General features: G+C 41.4%; 1 protein-coding gene across 1 annotated transcript; it reads left to right on the top strand.

The window, feature by feature from the left end:
• Positions 1–16,569: 16,569 nt before the first annotated feature.
• Positions 16,570–18,704, top strand: fkbp3 (FKBP prolyl isomerase 3). Its single transcript, XM_086264192.1, has 7 exons — positions 16,570–16,707; positions 16,975–17,076; positions 17,153–17,254; positions 17,622–17,757; positions 17,914–17,981; positions 18,055–18,152; positions 18,381–18,704. The coding sequence occupies exons 1-7, from the start codon at positions 16,603–16,605 to the stop codon at positions 18,433–18,435; spliced, it is 666 nt and encodes a 221-aa protein (XP_086120318.1). The 5' UTR covers positions 16,570–16,602; the 3' UTR covers positions 18,436–18,704.
• The last annotated feature ends 133 nt before the right edge of the window (positions 18,705–18,837 follow it).

Genomic DNA, 18,837 nt, shown 5'->3' with positions numbered 1-18,837 from the left:
TAAACCCATGAGACCTGCGCTTGGGTCCTCTCTTCTCTGTGTGTTTGTAGGAACAGCCACTGTGACAGGTTCCTACAAATGTTACACCAAAGTAATTAACACACAGAAAGTGTCCCTGATTTAAAGCTCATCAGAAGAATTGGTCCTGCAGAGACATTTCAATAAACATAATACAAAAGGCTAGTAATAAAGAAAAGAGTACTCCCATCTTTCCTTTGCTCTTCTTGTTAACATCACATGTACAGACACTACAGTTATTCCCTAAAATTAGACTCTCAGGTACCCAGTAACGACATTTATGCACTTTAGGGCCTAGTGAAGAAAATTCCTCCTCAAATGAGGAGAAACAGCGAATGCATGGGGATGGAGCTCTTGTACCAGAAATCACTGCCTCTTAAAAGCAGACAGGTAAAAGCTGAAATTGTCCCAGCCTGCCAAATCAGCCATTAAGTGTCAGCACCGGCACTCTCATTGTGAGAAAAAAAGAAAAAGGTGAGGTTTGTCTTGTAGAGCCCAATGACAGAAATTAGGGAAATTGCAACATTTGTCTAATATTGGGCTGCAGGTTGTTTCTTCTCACTTTGTCAGTTTAAAGCCTGCCTCATCAAGATAGGTAGTTTGTGTGGGGAGATACGCACACAAGGTAATCAAATAATTACAATAAGTGCACCTGTCACTCAAATGACTTGCGCATTCTGAAAGAGGGCACTTACATGGCAAAGAATTCAGAGGAGGAACCTGTTAACACAGATGGGATTTTGTCTGTATATTCGGTGGCGCCTCGGCTTGTCACTGTTCCTCTCAAAGGGAACCCTGAAAAACAGCTTCAGAGTGATCATCAGACTGTGAATGGTAGGGAGGATCAGAGGTGATGTGCTGAATGTTGCCAATTTTATGTGCAAACAGCGCTGTGAAGCTCTTCTAGTTGAATGACATGATGTGCCTTCACCATTTTTCTACCTCTTGCTGTTTTGTAGAAGCTGCCGCTGTCTCTCCAGCACGTGGTTCAACAGGGAACACTTTTAATAGCCACTGTGATTTAAAATTTCTTTTGAACAATGTTGTCAAAGGCAGTGATATTTAAGATGATGAAAAAGAGAGATCATTGTATCCAGCAAACCCAGGAAATTAACTTTGGATATTCCAGTTCGGGCAATTTAATATTACTTAATGTTGTTCCTACAACATCACAATGAGTGTTGCTCCAATTCTTTGACTGTAACTGACTAGCAATGGTTTTGTGAGGTCATAGCTTCTAGTAATATTTATAAGCTTGTGTTCTGGTGTATGGTTTTATTGTTATCTGAGTATGCTACATTTTATTTTTCTTGTGTTGTCTGAGTTCTGTTTTTTATGGAGTTTTGCATTCCTGTTAAGATGGCTAGTGTTTTGAATTCCTGATTCATATTGAGCTTCAGTGTCTTTACGTTGCTTCCCTAATTTGACTTCATGTAAGGTATTTATAGTCATATTCTAATTATAACATAGTAATAATAATATATTATAATATCTCTTGTTTATTTCTTGTTTTATTGTAAAGGTAAATGTAAAGGTAATGTTCTGTTATGTTTCCCCATGTGTGATCCTCCATGGTCTCCTGTGGGTTCTTTTTTAGATTCTTGTTTATTTTACATTTTTGTCATTGCCAAACAAAATATCTCCACATTCAATCTTGACATGTTTACATTATGATATTCCCCTTATTCAGGATCTCGTCATGCCTGGGCCCTATACTAGCAAGTTCAGCATCTTTCCATTATCTCGATTCACTTACCTTAATGTCTTCAATCAGGAAAAGCGATCGCACAAAGCTCCCCATCAACTCGAAAAGCTAACCCAGGGTTTCCCCTGCTCATTCAGCAAGAGGTGGCTTTGGCAGCATCTGAACAATCACAAATATTTGCAAGTGTACTGGCAGCAGAGGAGAAATAAAATATAAAGGAATTGAAAACTATACTAGTAAAAAAAAAATGAAGCGGTTAAACAAATATTACAGGCTGAAAGCAAAACAGCTACGGCAGATAAAGCAGCGCTGTGTGTGTGAGAGAGAGGAAAAGCACTGTACAGCAGTTCAGTATTAAAAGCTCTGTATGGACGTGTGTGCACTTTAAACGCTTTAGTCAGTAAGACTAGAAAAGTATATTAATAATGTTTAGCTTATTTCACGTTCAAAGAACAGTTTCAGTTTTTATTCTTTCAGCTGCAACCCTGGTGTTGTTTAAGGGTAAGAGAGGGAGCAAGGAACAAATAGAAAAGTAGATTTCAAACGAAGGCTTAGCGTATGTACACATTTCAAATTGGGCGTCTCCTTTTTTACGATTAATTCTAGTAATGCTTATGAAATAAAATTGCTGTCAAATTGTTTGGATATTCCAAGAGTCTTGATATATACATGCTGATTTCATACCTGTTGATCTCTAATCCATACCCTATCCTGCTCCAGGATAGGTATGTTACCATGGTGATTTACCCCAATAAGAAGGCCCGTACAACAAAGCAGGATTTTGTCTTATCCAGGTAACTTCAGAGTTAATCTTTGGTTTTCTGTACTATGCAGAGGACCGCTTCTTAGTGAGTGAAATCACCAGAGTAACTTATGCTGCCGACCTAACCTGCTCTGGAACAAGTTATTTTCCAGATTATAGATTATCCACCTAATGACCAAACAATTCTCAAAAAAACTGAATCTGCACTCAATTTCCCTCAGACTTCTGTGCATAGATACAGCATAGATATAGCATCTAATGCCTTTGTGATTACCTGATGAACATCAGTGATAAATATAGGCTCTTAAATGCAACTTTATTCATTGATTTATTTATTTTTCCTCTTGGCTGCAAGGAATTAATAGCAAAGCATTAATATATCATACTGAAAAATACACCCATTTCTACCAGCTGACCTTATATCACGTCAAAGCCTTGTTTAAATTGTGAGTTCACATTTGGTTCGTCTTTACGGACTCTCAGACCCTTCAACACCAAGTCTGCAGCTGAACCAATAAAAGCTAAAACTGTCTTTTAATTACTAATTTAATAAAATACTCGATCATAATCTTTTAGAGTCTCCTCTGTCTTAATGATAAAGTTATGATATTGATAACCCTCTTAACTTACACAGTCAGCCTTTTTCCGGTTTCAAGTAGACTTAATTAACATAGTAGCTTTTTCTTCTTTTGTAAAATCAGTCGCTCCGTTGCCATTACACACTATTTGGTCTGATGCTTCCTGTGCGTCACCTTTCGTGTCAACACACAAGGGTTAGCTTTTCAAGTTTGTGTGACCGCTTATCTAGATTGTCAGTGTATGTGAATCCAGATAACTGAAAGATACCATGGGTATGTTGACCTCACTTCATAGTACAGGCCTAAGATGATGCTAATCATCAGACTCAGCTTCCATTTCTATCTCGGTTACACTTCTGTAAAGTTCCATGACCGAATGGTTAAACGGCCATGATGCTAAGTTGAATAAAAACATGTTAAAGACAACAACAAAAACAGCAGTTCAAATGGGATTTGTCAGGGGAGCGAATCCAAAGAAACAGACCACCGAGGAGACTCACTTTGAAATACATCCAAGGATTGATTCAGACAGTGAGGTCCGGGACCGTTTTCTTTGTGCGTACGCCATGTGATCAGCTGACCTGTGCTACTTCTGAGTGGAGTTTTCCAGCTGTGTTCTACAACACATGACACACATTCTATCATATACAGCTTTCCAACTATCGAGCCACAGTATGCTATGAAAGTGAAATTTGGTATACTGAAAATCATCATCTTAAACTCAGACTGATGACTGCTGTCCCTAACCTTGAGGCAGACCAATACCACAAGCTTTCCTGCTCCATAGCCTGCAATTGTTTCAACCTTCTATAAATGTTTCCAGCTGTTTAGCACAAAAAATAAGGTTATTTTATCACAGTTAAAGACAGTTTAAATGATGAATTATTCATATAACTTCAAAGACACGTCACGTACTAGTCCATGTCTTCTTCTTTTTTTTTTAAATACATAATATGATGCCTGCAAGCTTTAAACATCTTCTGGTTTATCAAATGTCATTTACACTTAAAAATAATCTGTCTTCTTCCTCGTCTGCCGTCTGCTAACTGGGAAATGTAGCTACAAAGGAAAAACAGTAGAGGTGCACACCAAAAACAGACCTCAAACCTCACAAGCATCTGAAGTTCACATAAGTATTCATGCATCTTTCAGCTCAGCTGCCGCTAATAAAATAATATATGTACATTTTAATGTGTAAAACGTGCACACTCAATATTTGTCAAAACCACATCAGCTCAGAGGAATATCAGATTTCTTCTTTTAGACCTGAGTTTAATACATCCTCACCTTCAAGCGTTCCTGTGTGATTTTTCATATCATGCGGTATGACTGCTACATTGCATAAGTATGTTGGGTTTAAAAAAAAAACTTTTTTAAAAAACTTTTTTTATTGCTGTGCACATGCACATTTCATTGCATTTTTCCCCATTGAGTACTTAAACAGAATTCAGACTTATTTCCGTGGACATGCAGTCAGGGAGGATAAACACCACCTCGTGAATGACTCGGTGCAGAAATGAAGTAGACAACAGGGTGACTGGCCCATTGCACTTGAAAAGAGACAGAAAACAGAGAGCGTCTTTTTCTTCTTCTTTTTTTCTCCCACCAATTTCCTCCAGAGAGGAGAAAAGAGGGCAGAAGGTGTGTTATTCTGTGTGAGTGAGACAGAATGAAGAGATGGGTAGTGAAGGGAGATAAGGTTCATTAGAGGAGGTGCGCGGGAACAAAGCGTAATCTCCATTTTAACCTTACCTTTAGAGGAAGGCCGCAGTTACCGCTGTGATAAAGGACTAGTGCAGCCCTAAGCTATGCACAGAATACTGATTAATCCCTTACTATTGTTATCAGGAGGTGTCAGCTAATGCTGTGATGGTGAATCGCGCCGCCGCTGCTGCTGCTGCTGTGGCTGAGGAAATGTTTCTCTCTATCTCTCCCCTCTCGGTTTCTTGCTCTCTTGCCCCATTCTCTCTGCCTATCCATCTCCCTCTCTTCATGAGTGCAGAATAGGTGCCTGGGGCCTTTGATGGCGTCAGGGGGTGGGGGGGAAGGGGGGGTTAGTGTTTTGATAAGTATTGATATCAATCTTATAAATCTGAATTTAATGACCTGATGTGCCTGGACTGCAGACATTTGTCATGCATTCCTCATATGAGGAATCAAGCTAAATAGGTTCCCTGAATTCGCATTGACTCATTCTGACAGGAGATTGTTTGCTTGTGCATTATAAACTATGACTATGACAGCCCCGTGTACTTGTGTTATTGACTTACCCTGCACCCAAGTCTGCCAAATAAAGGAAGGGCGCTTTTTGCTTGTGCCAAAGCAGGAAAGAGCAAGGAGTGATATGAGAGATGTGAAAGGTTTAAAACGGAAGAACGAGAGGGAAAAACACACAATTATGCATGCACGCACACACACACACACACACACACACAAAGGAGACATCCTACATGGGAATAGTACTCAGCATAAGTACTTACCGTCCTTCCCTTTTTCCCTCCACCTCCTCCTCCACTCTTTCAGGCTGTCTCTCTTGATGGATTAGCCCATCAGTTAGAAATAATTAGGATGAGCTGTAGTCTTGTCTTGCTGAATGCAGTATTACAAGCGAGCAGGGTCAAGCCTTAAAAGCAGAACTCCAACCAGCTTTTACTTTATATTCCTAAGTGTGGTGGTGGTGGTGGGGGGTACGTGCATTCAATTGTGTCACTCTACTTTATTTCTCTGATACCTCTGCGCAGGCGAAGACAAGCAGTTCAAGTCAAAAACCTGCTTTTAACCTGCTTCTGCTTCACGGAAACTGTATTAAGCAGTCATTTCCAGCTAAATTGGCGTTCAGCCATTATCTTGATCAAACACAACACCACAGAAAATCCACACAATATATAACACCTGTCACCGTGTTCAGTTTTAAGCCCGAAGGCGTCATAACATACACATTTTCACCTTCCCTCCGCTTCCCTCTTTCATTCATTTTGCGGAGAATCGCTCACTCATCGGCAGATGCTCTTGTCCACTGGAGGCCAGCACTCAATTCTGCAGATTGCTGATTAAATCCATTTCCATACTTATATCCCTCAAGCGTTCGCTGTTTATTAAAGTCCAACATACCTGTGTGGCTCACGAACAAGAGGCACAGAGCGCTGAAAGAAAACTTAAAGGGGCGAAGCTGGTTTAAAGGAGCTCTGCTGAGTCACTATTATATTTATTTATTTTGTAACTACCCAGTAGTGTTTTCTGGAAAGAAAGAAAACACCAAAGATGAAAAAATGGCTGAATTTTTCCTAAGCACAAGTATAATTCAGTACTTTTAAAGTTACTTAAAGTTTGCAAATGGGTTATATACCATTAAACACACTTCGCTGTTGCTTCAGTCAAAGATTTTAAGGGCCAACGTCTGACAGGACTTATTTAATAGTATGGTCCCACTCAGTGTCGGAAAACAGGATGCCAGATAGCACTCCCGGCTCCTAATGACATTTATTTCCACCTGTATGGGTTATTATTACCATCCTTGGCTGCCTTGCTGTGCCTACTGTATCTGCTGTCTGCAGCCTCCCTCTGTCCTTTACAATTATGAGCCCAAAACCCCAGTGGACCACCTCACCCTTCCCGATAATGGCTTTTTTTTGTCAGAACAGAATCTGACCTTCTGCTCATGCAGGAGAACAATGCTGTAATATCACAGTCATCATCGTCATCATCATTATCATTACTCCCATCTCTTTATTTAGCATCACATCAGCATCGGGAGGACATAAATAGTGTGTTTTTTAGGTTTGTGCTGTGTTTCGTTTTTTGATTCGGACTCTACCTCGTCCTTGTTTCAGCAAAGTATTTTCTAAGATGGACATTTTACGCTATCCCTGACAGGCGCTGATCCCATGGTCACTGCCTGCAAAAAGAATAATCTTACTTTAAAAAAAAAAAAAAGATCGAGAGAGACACCGAGACTGAAGTTCATTCCCAGCACAGATTCATTATTCAAACATGACCTTTCTTCTTCCTCTTCCTCTTCAAAAGTGGTACCTGCATGAATTTTGTCAGACAGGCAGTCTGGTTGGCACCTTCAGCAAAAAAAAAAAAAAAAGAAGGGGGGAGGAGTTGGTAGAGGTACCACAGACAATCCTAGTGCTGGCACTTTTCCTCTTCTCCATTATTGAGATGAATTGAATTCTTAGAGCAGAGAAGGAGTGCGGAGTGGGAGGGAGCTGCGGCGTGCGGATTGTTAGTTTTTGTGTTTCGAGCCCTTTTTTTGGACAAAATGGAGCGTACATGAGAGACAGACATAAAAGAACAAGTGCATTGTGAATGAGTGCGTGTGTGAGAGAGAGACAGAGAGAGTGCCTGGGTGTTTGCATAGCCTTTCATGTTCACTGCGTGGTGCCTTGTCCATGTCAGGCTCCACATACTGATCAAACTCTGAGCCTGAGTGGCTCAGCTGGCTGCAGGGACAGAGCAGGAAAGCTGCACATAAAAAAAAGACTGGTCACCGCTTTTATTGCTTTTGTGCTTTAATGTCCTTTTTTTTCTGCTGCAGGTGCAAACCCTGACCATGCGGTGGATTTGGCATACAGCACTTCATATGTCACATGCCCTTTCTGCCCCACATCGTCTTATCTTCCTCCAAGTGTGCTGGAGCCCGTGGATGGAAGCGTGAGGTTAAAAAAAAAAACAGAAAGAAGAGGTGATGTTCGAAGGACCGAGCCGCCCGTGGAGGGTAGTGATTTTATTTGCAAACACTGTAATAGCTTTTGTCTCATGTTCACCCATCTTTCCTATTTATGCTCGGTCCTAAAAGAGAAAAGATCAGCCTCGGAAAATAACCCATAGGAGGTGTTTCATACATACTAAGCGCTGGAAACGTGTTCTCTATCAGTAAGTCGTCTCATCTCCACAGGCATGATGCATTTTACATGGCAGGCGCAGTGAGACCTGCTTCGTCCTGGTGATGGAGCTGAAAGGAGGAAGATGGAATTCCATCTACTGAACGCAAACCCATTTTCAATTACACAAAAAAAAACCCTCAGTGTGTGTCTGTGTGTGTCTGTAAGTGTGTTCGCATTAAAAGAAAGGGATTGTTCTAAAATGCAATCCAATCTTTGAACAAATGAGAAAAAGAAGTTGCTGCATCCCAAGTTTGGGAGCACAATCCACTTAGTAAGTCGAGTAAAATCGCTGTGTGTTTTACTCGACGTCGTGATAAGGAAAGGTATACCATCTGTTTTTAAAACAGAGAGTGGGAAAATATATATTTTGTTCGAACGTTATCTCAAGGTTTGAATGTTTTATGAGTGCAACAGGAGGTTAGCGCCAGGCCAAGCTGAGTACCCGCGCATGGATTTAATAGAGGCTGATACAGGCAATGAATCACTTTTGGACAAACACCTCTAGAACAAACCGGGTGTTGCCAATGAGTCGGTCTCTATCTTTAAAAATATAGTTAGCCACATAACTGTTATTGAAAATCAGGCAATGATTTCAGTGTTGTGACTCACTGTGATGAATGGTGCTCCTCATTTCATGTTTCCTGAAATTAAAAGCCAGAAAAAACAAAACAAAACAAAAACCAGCCGCTTTCATGATGCGCACACGTCACACTGAAATTGAATTAAGCTGTGGAAAATAAAGCTTATCATGCAAACCCCACGGTCTTGACATATGCCTTTCACTGTCACTTAGTTCTGCTTCTGACTCAAAATCCTTCTGCAATCAGCATTCCCTTCACCATCACGATCCATCGAACGTCTCCACTGTGTGGATTTGTATTGAGAATTTCAGCATGAAACGCACACACAGGCTACGTACCTCATCTCAAGGTTGGTAAATAGATATTAAAGCTCTGTTTATTGATGGGTGTTTAGGGCAAAGGCGGAGAGACTGGATGATGTGTGTCTGGATAAGACAGGTCCTTGATGTCAGGCTTTTTCACCCAGCTGAGTGAAAAAGCAAAACCCCGTGATAAACATGATGGTGTGTTTAATGTACACTGCTCAAAAAAACTTAAAAGGATACTTTTTAATCAGAGTATATATGGAGTATTACTTCTGAGATATTGATCTGGTCAGTTAAGTATCAGAGGGGGTTGTTAATCCGTTTTAGCTGCTTTGGTGTTAATGAAATTAACAACAGGTGCAGTATGAGGCAAGCCCCAAAACAGGAAGGGTTAGGATAGGGTCAAAATCACTACCGGTAGCACTTCAGGACGGCACAGCAGTACATGCCATTGCCAGAAGGTTGGCTGTTTCTTCCAGCACAGTCTCAAAAGCATGGAGGAGATCCAGGAAACAGTTATGCTAGGAGAGCTGGACAGGGTCATAGAAGGTCCTTAGCTCATCAGCAGGACCGGTATCTCCTCCTTTGTGCAAGGATGAGCAGAATGAATACTACTAGATGATAAATAGACTGATTCTTATATAGTGCTTTTCTCCTTCCCCAGAGCACTCAAAGCGCTTTATACAACATCCCACATTCACCCTTTCACACAAGTGCTTTCTTCTATGCTTAAGTGCTTTCTGTCTACTGATCACACACATTCATACTCCAATAGCTGCACCCGACCACAACTTGGGGTTAGTATCTTACCCAAGGGTATTTGGCATGCAGACTGGAGCAGCCAGGGATCAAACCACAGGACACAGAGGCCTCTGCAGCTTAGGCAACTGCACTCTGTCTGCCATTAGGAATCTGGATGAAATCCTTGGATTCTCAGACCCTGCACTGGTGCAGTGAGTTCTGGGCTCCTGCAAGTGTACAACAAAGCTCGGCTGCATGTGATGAATGTCTGCAGGCAGGATAGAAGATGAAGATTGAAGACACTCACCTGGCCTAAAATCATTTTCAGTTGCTGCCATGAAATGTTGGCAAAGATTCAGCCCCTAAACGTTGTGGCATCATTTCCTTCCTAACACATTACCCAGTCCACATCAGTATAAATATCCAGCCTAATTTTTCCCCATTAAGATCTGATGCATTTCCAAAGTGTTCCTTTAATTTTTCGAGCAGTGTATTTGTTATCATGAGAGCAGGGGGCTTGTTTGAATTGGATGGAAACATAGTTTCAAATGTAAGTTTGTGCGCTTATATAATGTTGGGATGTGCAGGTACAGGTATTCCCTGTATTTTTCTTTTCCTTTTGTCAAGCGAGTGTTTATCTACACTGGCAAAATGACTGGAAATACACAAAGAGCACAACACAGACCTGTTTCACAGCAGGCATTTTTACTGCAGGCATTTTGAAAGCAGGAACGGTGGACCCACAGAGCAACGAATGTTTGGTGCACATCTGCAGTTCTCCTCGACTACATCTCCAAGTGAGTCCTGCCGCTCCAGCTCGGCCACAGGTCCACCTAATCAGTCAGTCGTGGGCCACATCTGGCCCACACAACATTTATCAGTGCTGTAGGTACCAACAACGCAAGATGGGATTCTGGAAATAACAACAAAACTGATTAGAATTGTCAATAACCCCACCTGCATGTCTTTGGGCTGTTGGAATATCAGCCAGAGTACCCAGAGGAAACCAACTCCGGAAATCCACACAGAAAGGCCACAAATAACCAGAACCTCCTGGTTGTGAGACCACACTGCCAACCACAGAACCCCTGTGCTGCCTTTTTGCAAACTAAAACTATAAAAGTGTGATTTTGTAGAGGGTAGAGTTTAATAGCTCCATCGTGCAAGTGTTCGTCTAAAGCTGGACAAAAAGAGGGGGGAAAAAATGTCACGGCCAACCTTCCACTTACACAGCAGTTATAATAAACCCCATTTCTTGAGATGCAAAAAGGGAAAGTATGAGCCTCGTGTTGTCCCAGAAACGCAGTGTTTTTAATGGCAGAATTTGCACCGAGCATGCAGTCATGAATCTCTTTGTTTCAATGCAAACGCACAGCGTGAGAGTAATGTGAGGAGACAAGAGTTGTCAGGAGACCATGTGGCTCAGAAGTCTGTCCCTTTAAGCCCGGTGTGATATCATACCGGGATGGGTTCCAACTAAAACTTCAAATCCATCTTTTCTCTTTGGTTTCTAATTAGCGGAAGAACAGATGATGTATCCTGGAGACAGAAGGGAGAGCACGCGCTGTGGCGTGCACCAAAGCTTCTGGTGACTGCTATCAACCTCTTATGCCACCCGGTTCTTGTGATTTGGGGGGATTGTTTTTAGGTGAGTGATCCTCCCCCTCACCCCCCACCCCCTCCCTTTCTTTTTGCATGGCTCAGATCAGGGTTGGGCTAATCTCAGTTAAACTCTTAATAAGACCCATTTCACGGCATGCGGCCAAGAGATTAGATCTGACAGGGCAGGCGTGGGTTAGTCCTGAGACTACAGATCTGCAGCCTAAGCTCTGGATTGGAAATGTTCCAAAGCATGGAGCAGCCAGTTGAATGGAGAGCTCTCTGTTGCATGATGATACCAGGAGCATGACTAGGAGAAAGCCCTTATACTTTTTTACTCATCTCCCAAGAGATGCAGTTATTGTTTTTAGAGGGGTTTTTTCTGTTTGTTTGTTTTACTGGTTCAACTTTCTCGCCACCAGATGTTGGTGGAAGTTTTGACTGCTAACCTAGAGCACCCCAGAGGAGCACCGCCGACCTCACAAGCACTGCTAGCTGCAGCAGCAGGAGCAGCATATGAATCATGTTCTATATGAAGCTTAAAGACATGCTCTCGCAGTCCTGAGTGAGGCAGGTGAACTCAGCTCGCCATATGGCTTAGAGGGAGCTTATTAGGCTCTGAGGCAAAAAACACATTATCCACAGTGGACCAAGGCCACCTAGGGATGATTTCCATTACGAAAGCCTTTAATTCTGTTGGTATAAGTAGGAGAAAAGGGGGGGAGAGAAAAGTAATACTTTAGCAGAGGAGCTGCACTCTGGCCGCTTGGCTCGTGCAGGGATGGATGACTGGCAGCGAAGGTGAAGTGTGATTAATTATCTGAGCGCACTTATGTAAGTTATTACACTGTAGATACAAACAAATGACTCCCTGCTCGACCTAACTCCTCTCGTCTCTCTCTCATCGCATTATTACTGAAAGAAATTCCACATATTAAACTGACCCCGTGATAAAACAAAAACAAGCAAAACATCAACATCAGGCATTTAGAACACAAACAGAGAATGAACACCATCCAGCCAGACAGTGATTTGTTGACCCTGTTGCACTGTTTTCCCCTCACTATGTTACTTATTTACACTTTTTTATGGCACTTATTATTGTTGTGCTTTTCAACTGGCTGAATCGTTTTCCCTCCTGCCAAGACTCATTATAAACCTTATATCCAGAAACTACCTTTTTATTTATTTATTTTTTGTAAATGTGGAGATAAATCTGCCTCGCCATATCAACACTATGCCCATAGTGACCCCTTGAGGTTCAATGCTGGAACTACAGTCAGACTGAACCGTTAGACAGATTTGGTGTTTTGCATCTTGTCCTAGCAGATAAGATACATGTGTCACCCATCCATTTAAGTGTCTCTGTGGCCAAAGAGTTAACGTAACTCTGCTATAATTGTATTTAAAATTTGAACCTACAATATGTCTGAATCTCTTTACTTTTTAAAATGCCTTCAAACTCCTGGGCTCTCTGTCATATGTAATAATTTTGGTAAATGGGCTGGTTCTTATATAGCTTTACTACTCTGCTTGAGCAATTCAATCAATTTAGTTCAGTTTTATTCATATAGTCCCAAATTACATCAATAGTACCCTCAAGCAAGCACTTGGCAACAGTGGGAAGGAAAAACTCCCTTTTTTAATAGGAAGAAACCTGCAGCAGAACCAGGCTCAAGGAATGGTGGCCATCTGCCACAAGCAGTTGGGGGTGAGGGAAGGACAGAGGATACACTGTGAAAGAGAGCCAGGGATTAGTAATAACTAACAAGCACTCTAAGCACTTTATACAAGCTTTCTATCTAACATTCACACTCCAGTGAATGCTTAGGGAGCGACTCAGGGTTCACCACCATGACCAAAGATGTTTTGGGAGTGCATACTAGAGCAGCCAGTGATCAAACCACCAAACTTTTAATTAGCAGATGACCCGCTGTACCTCTCTCTTCCCCTATAGTAGCTAGGACAGGCTCCAGCCCTCAAGTGACCCTGAATTATATGAGTGGAAGATAATGGACGGACAGGCTGCTCCACCTCCTGACCCACAGCTGCCCCCAAAACAATCCAAAACTGTACCTTTATTTGCAAAATAAAGGTACAGTTTTGGATTGTTTGACTAATAACTCAACACTCTGGCTCTCATTCCACTTTTGGAAACTCTTGCAACTCCAAGTAAGCCTGCAGTCTTAGAGTGAAGTGCTCTGTTGGCATAATAGATTTTTTTGTGTTAACTAATGTGAAAGAAAGCATCCCATGTGACATCCTTTTAAAAAAATTACGAGAGCTGAAAACTGGTCTGATGAAAGAAGCAAAAATTCTGCTGCAGTCTTTATGGTTTGGGTTGTACTCTCAATAAAACCAACAAAAAAGGAACTTCCTTCTAAAACTCGTCAGAATGTACTTGTTCCCAGAAACAAAGGCTTTTCTCTGTAGGAAACTGTCAAAAAAGGGAAAGAAATTCACGCAATAGTGTGTTCTACTCCCTCTAGGAGAACAAGTGTAAACTTGCTCCAGTTCAGACTCAAACGGAAAATGTTAGACCCTGGAACGAAACCTGAGCAGGAGGACAAGCATATATTAATCTCTAGCTTAGGAAACAGACATCTCACAGGTCCCCAGCTGTCACCTTTATTAAATAACACCTGTACGAGCCGGTTCGCGCTGTTCTGTAAGGGAATATAACGCACAGTTGAATGACATCTTCCATTTTTCAGCAATTTCCAGCATCGAAAAGCTTTTATTTCTTAAAACAAGAACACTTGACAAGTTCAGAAAAAAAAGCATGTTTTTTTAGGATATAACTGAGCTCACAAAGGCTTCACTGAGTAGTGCACCTTGTAACGTGACTAACTGGCATTGCACACCATGCCACTGCTGTGTAGCCATTACAGGATGGTAGTGGATCCTGAAAATGGGCCTTTAAGCTTATGTAGCTCTTACATTCAAAATCATGAAAATAATTAATTAATCAATCATTGTTGGCAGCATTTCTAATCAATTTCATGTCATAATAGACAAAAGAAAAGAGGCGACATTCAAAGATAAAGCTGTTCCAAATCTGACAGAACAAGTGTTAGAGGGAGTTTAACTAAGGACACACTTCTGCAAATATTACTGCAGGATTATATTGTTTGTAATCTCCGTGCTGAGGGGCACATCTAAGAGAATGTGTATCGCTTGTCTCTATAACCTGTAGATGTGAAGAGCTCTCAGGAGCTGCATCAAATTAAATTCCTCCCTCACTTGATATGTGAGCTCATTTAAGCTTCTCGGCTTTGCTTGTGCAAAAAAAATGAAATAAATAAATAATTTAAAAAACTTTATCGCAAAGCAACGCGCCAGACGTGAACCTCAGGTGTTTTTTCTTTCTTTTTTTCTCCCCAAACTTCCTGCAATAAAAGTTTCATCCACACACTTCTGAACTCTTAGAGAAAAGATTACTGAATAAAAAATAAACCGTATCTGAAGATGAAAAACCGAGAGTGGCCAAGTGAGACGTGCACATGACAGATTCAGGATGTCACCTGTAAAAGGAAATAAAAATGTATTTATTTTTTAAACACACAGTATCAGGAGGCAAGTAAGCTCAATTTATTCTGGATTTTCCCCCTTTTTTACAGATTTCCTTTCTTTTTCTTTATGCCAACTTATCTCTGCAGTTTGCACTATTGTAACAATCCTTCCCTCCCGGGCAATAAAGGAGAAGGAATGAGACCTGAGAGATTTCCTCTAAAGAGATAATTATCCCTCTCCTCTTCCTTGTGAGCTTTTCATCCAGTGTCCCTCTTGTTGCCAGGAAACCAACCAGGGTAAAGACTCTTCGCAACCCTGCTCTCCAGCTGAATGTAGCGGTGGAAAATCGTTATCATCTCGCTGCTTTTCGAGGCTGTTGATAAATAGGAGATAGCGAGGACAGTCACGGGACACGTGTGAGGCCTTTTGAAGCTGCGCTCTCACTGTCGGTGAAGGTGATTTCGAGGCGTACGGACAGGGTGTAATAGATGAGGTCGGCGTGTTCGCTCTGAGAGAGACATCACAAACGCGAGAGGGGGGTCTTTGCTGTAAGTCATCCACATCTAAGTCCTTATGTGGGATAACCCTGTGACTGATTGGGAAGTGTGTAGTTAGACCGAGAGCACCTACAAGATAAAGACCATAACCAGAACATATCAAATGTTCTTTACTTGTGGCTACTTGTCTATATTGCTGCACTCGTCTTAATTACATTGGTTTAACCTGTGAAACGTGAGCACATAAGATAAGGAGCACCAGTCTTCCAAAAAACAGAACACTCCTCTTTTGATGTTTTCATGGCGAAGCAGAGTGCTGTCCAACCATGGATGACCACAGTATGAAATATACATCATTTTCATACTTATCAAACTGGTCATCCTGAAATGAAAGAACACTTCCATCATTAGAGGATAACAGGGACCATTCAGAACAACTTTACATTGACTTGTAGTGGCCATTCTCTCTACAGGGACAGGTGACCTGAACCATGCCGGTAAAATGCTCCCAGGAGCATAACACTGTAATGAGACAGCAGGAAGAGCAGTTGTTGTCTTTAAAGTAGCCAATATGGAGACAGATAAACCGATAAAGGAAACCTGTTTCCCACAAGCCTACATTTAGTGGCTCCGGCTATTCGGGGGGAGCTACTTTGAAAATGGAAGCAAATGACATCAATCCCCCTGAAAAATACGGAGGAAGAAGAGTCCCAATGCACAGGAAGTTTAAGTGGGGTATTCAATAGATGTGTTGCTCTGTAGACTGTGTTGCATCTCTTCCACTGCAGACGGTCAAAAGATTTAAAAAAGAAATGCTTAACACGCCCAAATGAACTATGCATGCAGGAAGTGATCTGTGTGCATTCTCTTGTTAATGTTATTTTGTGGAGGAGACACAGTTTGTTCTCGGTGTAACTGGATATATTAGATAAGTGCTTTAGTTATCTTGATAGAAGTCACGTGTGTAACTGCTGTCATATCTATTGGACAGTTAGTTGTCCACTAGACGGCGGTATACACATCAGGCAGTTATTTCAATATTGCGCTATATAATATATCCATCCATCCATTCGCTTCCGCTTCTCCTTTTCAGGGTCGCGGGGGGCGCTGGAGCCTATCCCAGCTGTCACAGGGCGAGAGGCTATATAATATATATATTAATATATATGATGATAATATAAGCAATACAAATGTATCTTATATTTCTTCATTAAACTTTTATTCCGCGTTTCACGGCAAAATGTGCAGAAACGCATTTCTTATCGTGCACTCGCAATAAAGGTCATCCGGGAAAAAATAAAAATACATTTAAAAATAGAATTAAAATTTTTTCATTGTAATTTGGTGTGAAAACGTTAAAACGCGGTTTTATATTGCGCACGGAGGTCAAAGTTCACTAGTTCGCCTCTCAAAATGGCGGCTGAGCCCACACGGGAATGGAGCGATGAGCAGCTCAAAAGTGATGATTTGTCCAAAAAAGACATAATAAAGTTCCTGCAGGACAATGCGGCCCACTCGGTATGTTTCTCCCTTTAGTCTCCTCGGGATTCCGGTTGGGATATCTGCAGGTTACCGGTTTGAATTCTCACTGTGAAGTGCAGCATGCAGCACGGCTAGCTCCGATGGGATGCTTTGCTTCAGCACAGCAGAGCACAATGTTCAGCACTATCTGCACATTAATACGAATGCAAACAGCTTCTCTTAGGCTTTGACCTGCGCAGCTCCTCGTGGCTTGAGCGCAAACGAGTTAAACTTTCTCCTTCTGTTCGTTTGTTGTTATTTCAGTTCCTCAACGAGCACAAGCTGCTCGGAAACATCAAAAATGTTGCCAAAACTGCAAAGAAAGAGCAACTGATTATCGCCTACGATCAGCTCTTCGAGAGCAAAGTAAGTCACGATTGTCATTCGCCTCGATGATGAACCTTGATAACGAACATAAAATGTGTAAACGTGTGATTTGCAGAGGTTTAAAGGCACAGAAGCAGTGGAAGAAGTGACGGAGAAGGTTAAAGCTGTGAAAGTCGAAGAAAAACCCAAAGATGTCAAGACAGAAGTTGTGGATGAGGTACTGATCCACACCATCAAATATCAACTTTTTAATATCATCATTTATATAAAGAAGGAGACCTATAATATGTTGTAATTTCTTTTGTCCATTCGCATATCCCACATGGGGATAAGTGTATTATAACCACGTGCATGATACTGATGCTCAATGTTGGTTAATGGGGGGGCGTGCAGATTTTGGTTGTGTAGATTATGGTTACTGGAGTGAAAAATTCAGGTGTACTCATGAAGACTCAAAAATGCTGTAATAATAATGTGAATTGGGAAATATTTTTTCATTGTATGCTAAAGTACAAAAGGCCGATTCTGGTGAGCACTCAGCGATTATTCACATTTATTGACTACTGCTTCATTACTTCTCTCAGGGTCCTCCAAAGTACACCAAATCAGTGCTGAAAAAAGGCGACAAGACAAACTTCCCAAAGAAGGGCGACACTGTGAGCTGCTGGTACACCGGAACCTTAGAGGATGGGACTGTCTTTGACACCAATGTTCCCACAGGTATGACCGCATCGCACTCGTAAGGTGATGCTCTGTCGCTAGTCGTGCTTTTGCATTATTGAAAATGTTAAACTAAGTAATTTGTACTTTTTAGTTATGTAGATCAAATCTCTATGTAGCGATGAAGAATCTGTCCTTGTTGTCTTCGATCTGCAGGGGCGAAAAAGAAGAAACAGGCCAAACCACTCAGCTTCAAAGTCGGCTTGGGCAAAGTCATCAGAGGAGTAAGTTGCTCTGCTGTTGTCATTTAGTTTTCTGAACTTTTATTTCTATGTCTAATGTCTGTAATCATCACAGTGGGATGAGGCCCTACTGACAATGAGCAAGGGTGAAACTGCTCGATTGGAGATTGACCCTGAATGGGCTTATGGAAAGAAGGGCGTCCCTGAGTCCAAGTATCCTTTTTTCCCTCCCCTCTTTGGTATTTTGTACCCTGCGTGCATGTTTCATAAATATCGAAATATTTCTAAAGGGATGTGATGAAACTACACGAGCTGTCTGCACGTAAGGTCAGAGCTCAGCTTGTAATGTGGCTTGATTCTTGCTTATAACTGTCCTCCTTTATTGTTTTACACTAACATAATTAAATGAAAGCCAATTTTCCTTAACTCTACCTCTCCCAGAATTCCACCCAACGCAAAGCTGATTTTCGAGGTCGAGCTGGTGTCTGTGGATTAGCCCAAAGCATGCACTACATTTCAAGAATTCCCACCTAATTAAAGGCCTTGAGGTAGAGGGGGATATCAGCATGCGTCTTGGATTGCAATATTCCTGGGATGCCTGTGCTTTAGCATAGCATTACACATATACCAATTGGATTTTAAAAAAAAAGTTTGATTTGGACAACATGGAATGGCTTGTTAATAATGTACATATAAGAGACTGTGAAATGTTATCTTTTTGTTCTTTTGCATGTACAATGTCAGAAATAAATCATTTTCCCCAAATTTGTTCATTTCAGTTAACCAGTCACTGTACAGATTGCACCTGTCTACATCGTGTTCTTTAGCCTGAAGTCAACTGTATTAAGAGAACTAGTTTGTGTGGTGTACGAAGTACTAAAACCTCCCAGTAGTTTTA

This window comes from Aulonocara sp. 'chitande type north' Nkhata Bay, linkage group LG15 (genome assembly GCF_057382095.1).
Source record: "Aulonocara sp. 'chitande type north' Nkhata Bay isolate Kocher_YH1m ecotype deep benthic linkage group LG15, A_spYH_male_GT1.1, whole genome shotgun sequence".
Classification (NCBI taxonomy): Eukaryota; Metazoa; Chordata; class Actinopteri; order Cichliformes; family Cichlidae; genus Aulonocara; species Aulonocara sp. 'chitande type north' Nkhata Bay.
The sequence above is the reverse complement of the archived record's forward strand: the minus strand, read 5'-3'. Positions and strand labels throughout refer to the sequence as shown.

Excerpts from the sequence above, each read along its gene's own strand:
- fkbp3 (XM_086264192.1), top strand. The coding sequence starts at position 16,603 with ATGGCGGCTGAGCCCACACGGGAATGGAGCGATGAGCAGCTCAAAAGT. Across the intron at positions 16,708-16,974 it reads AGGACAATGCGGCCCACTCG|TTCCTCAACGAGCACAAGCT; the intron begins GTATGTTTCTCC and ends TTGTTATTTCAG. Across the intron at positions 17,758-17,913 it reads TGACACCAATGTTCCCACAG|GGGCGAAAAAGAAGAAACAG; the intron begins GTATGACCGCAT and ends TTCGATCTGCAG.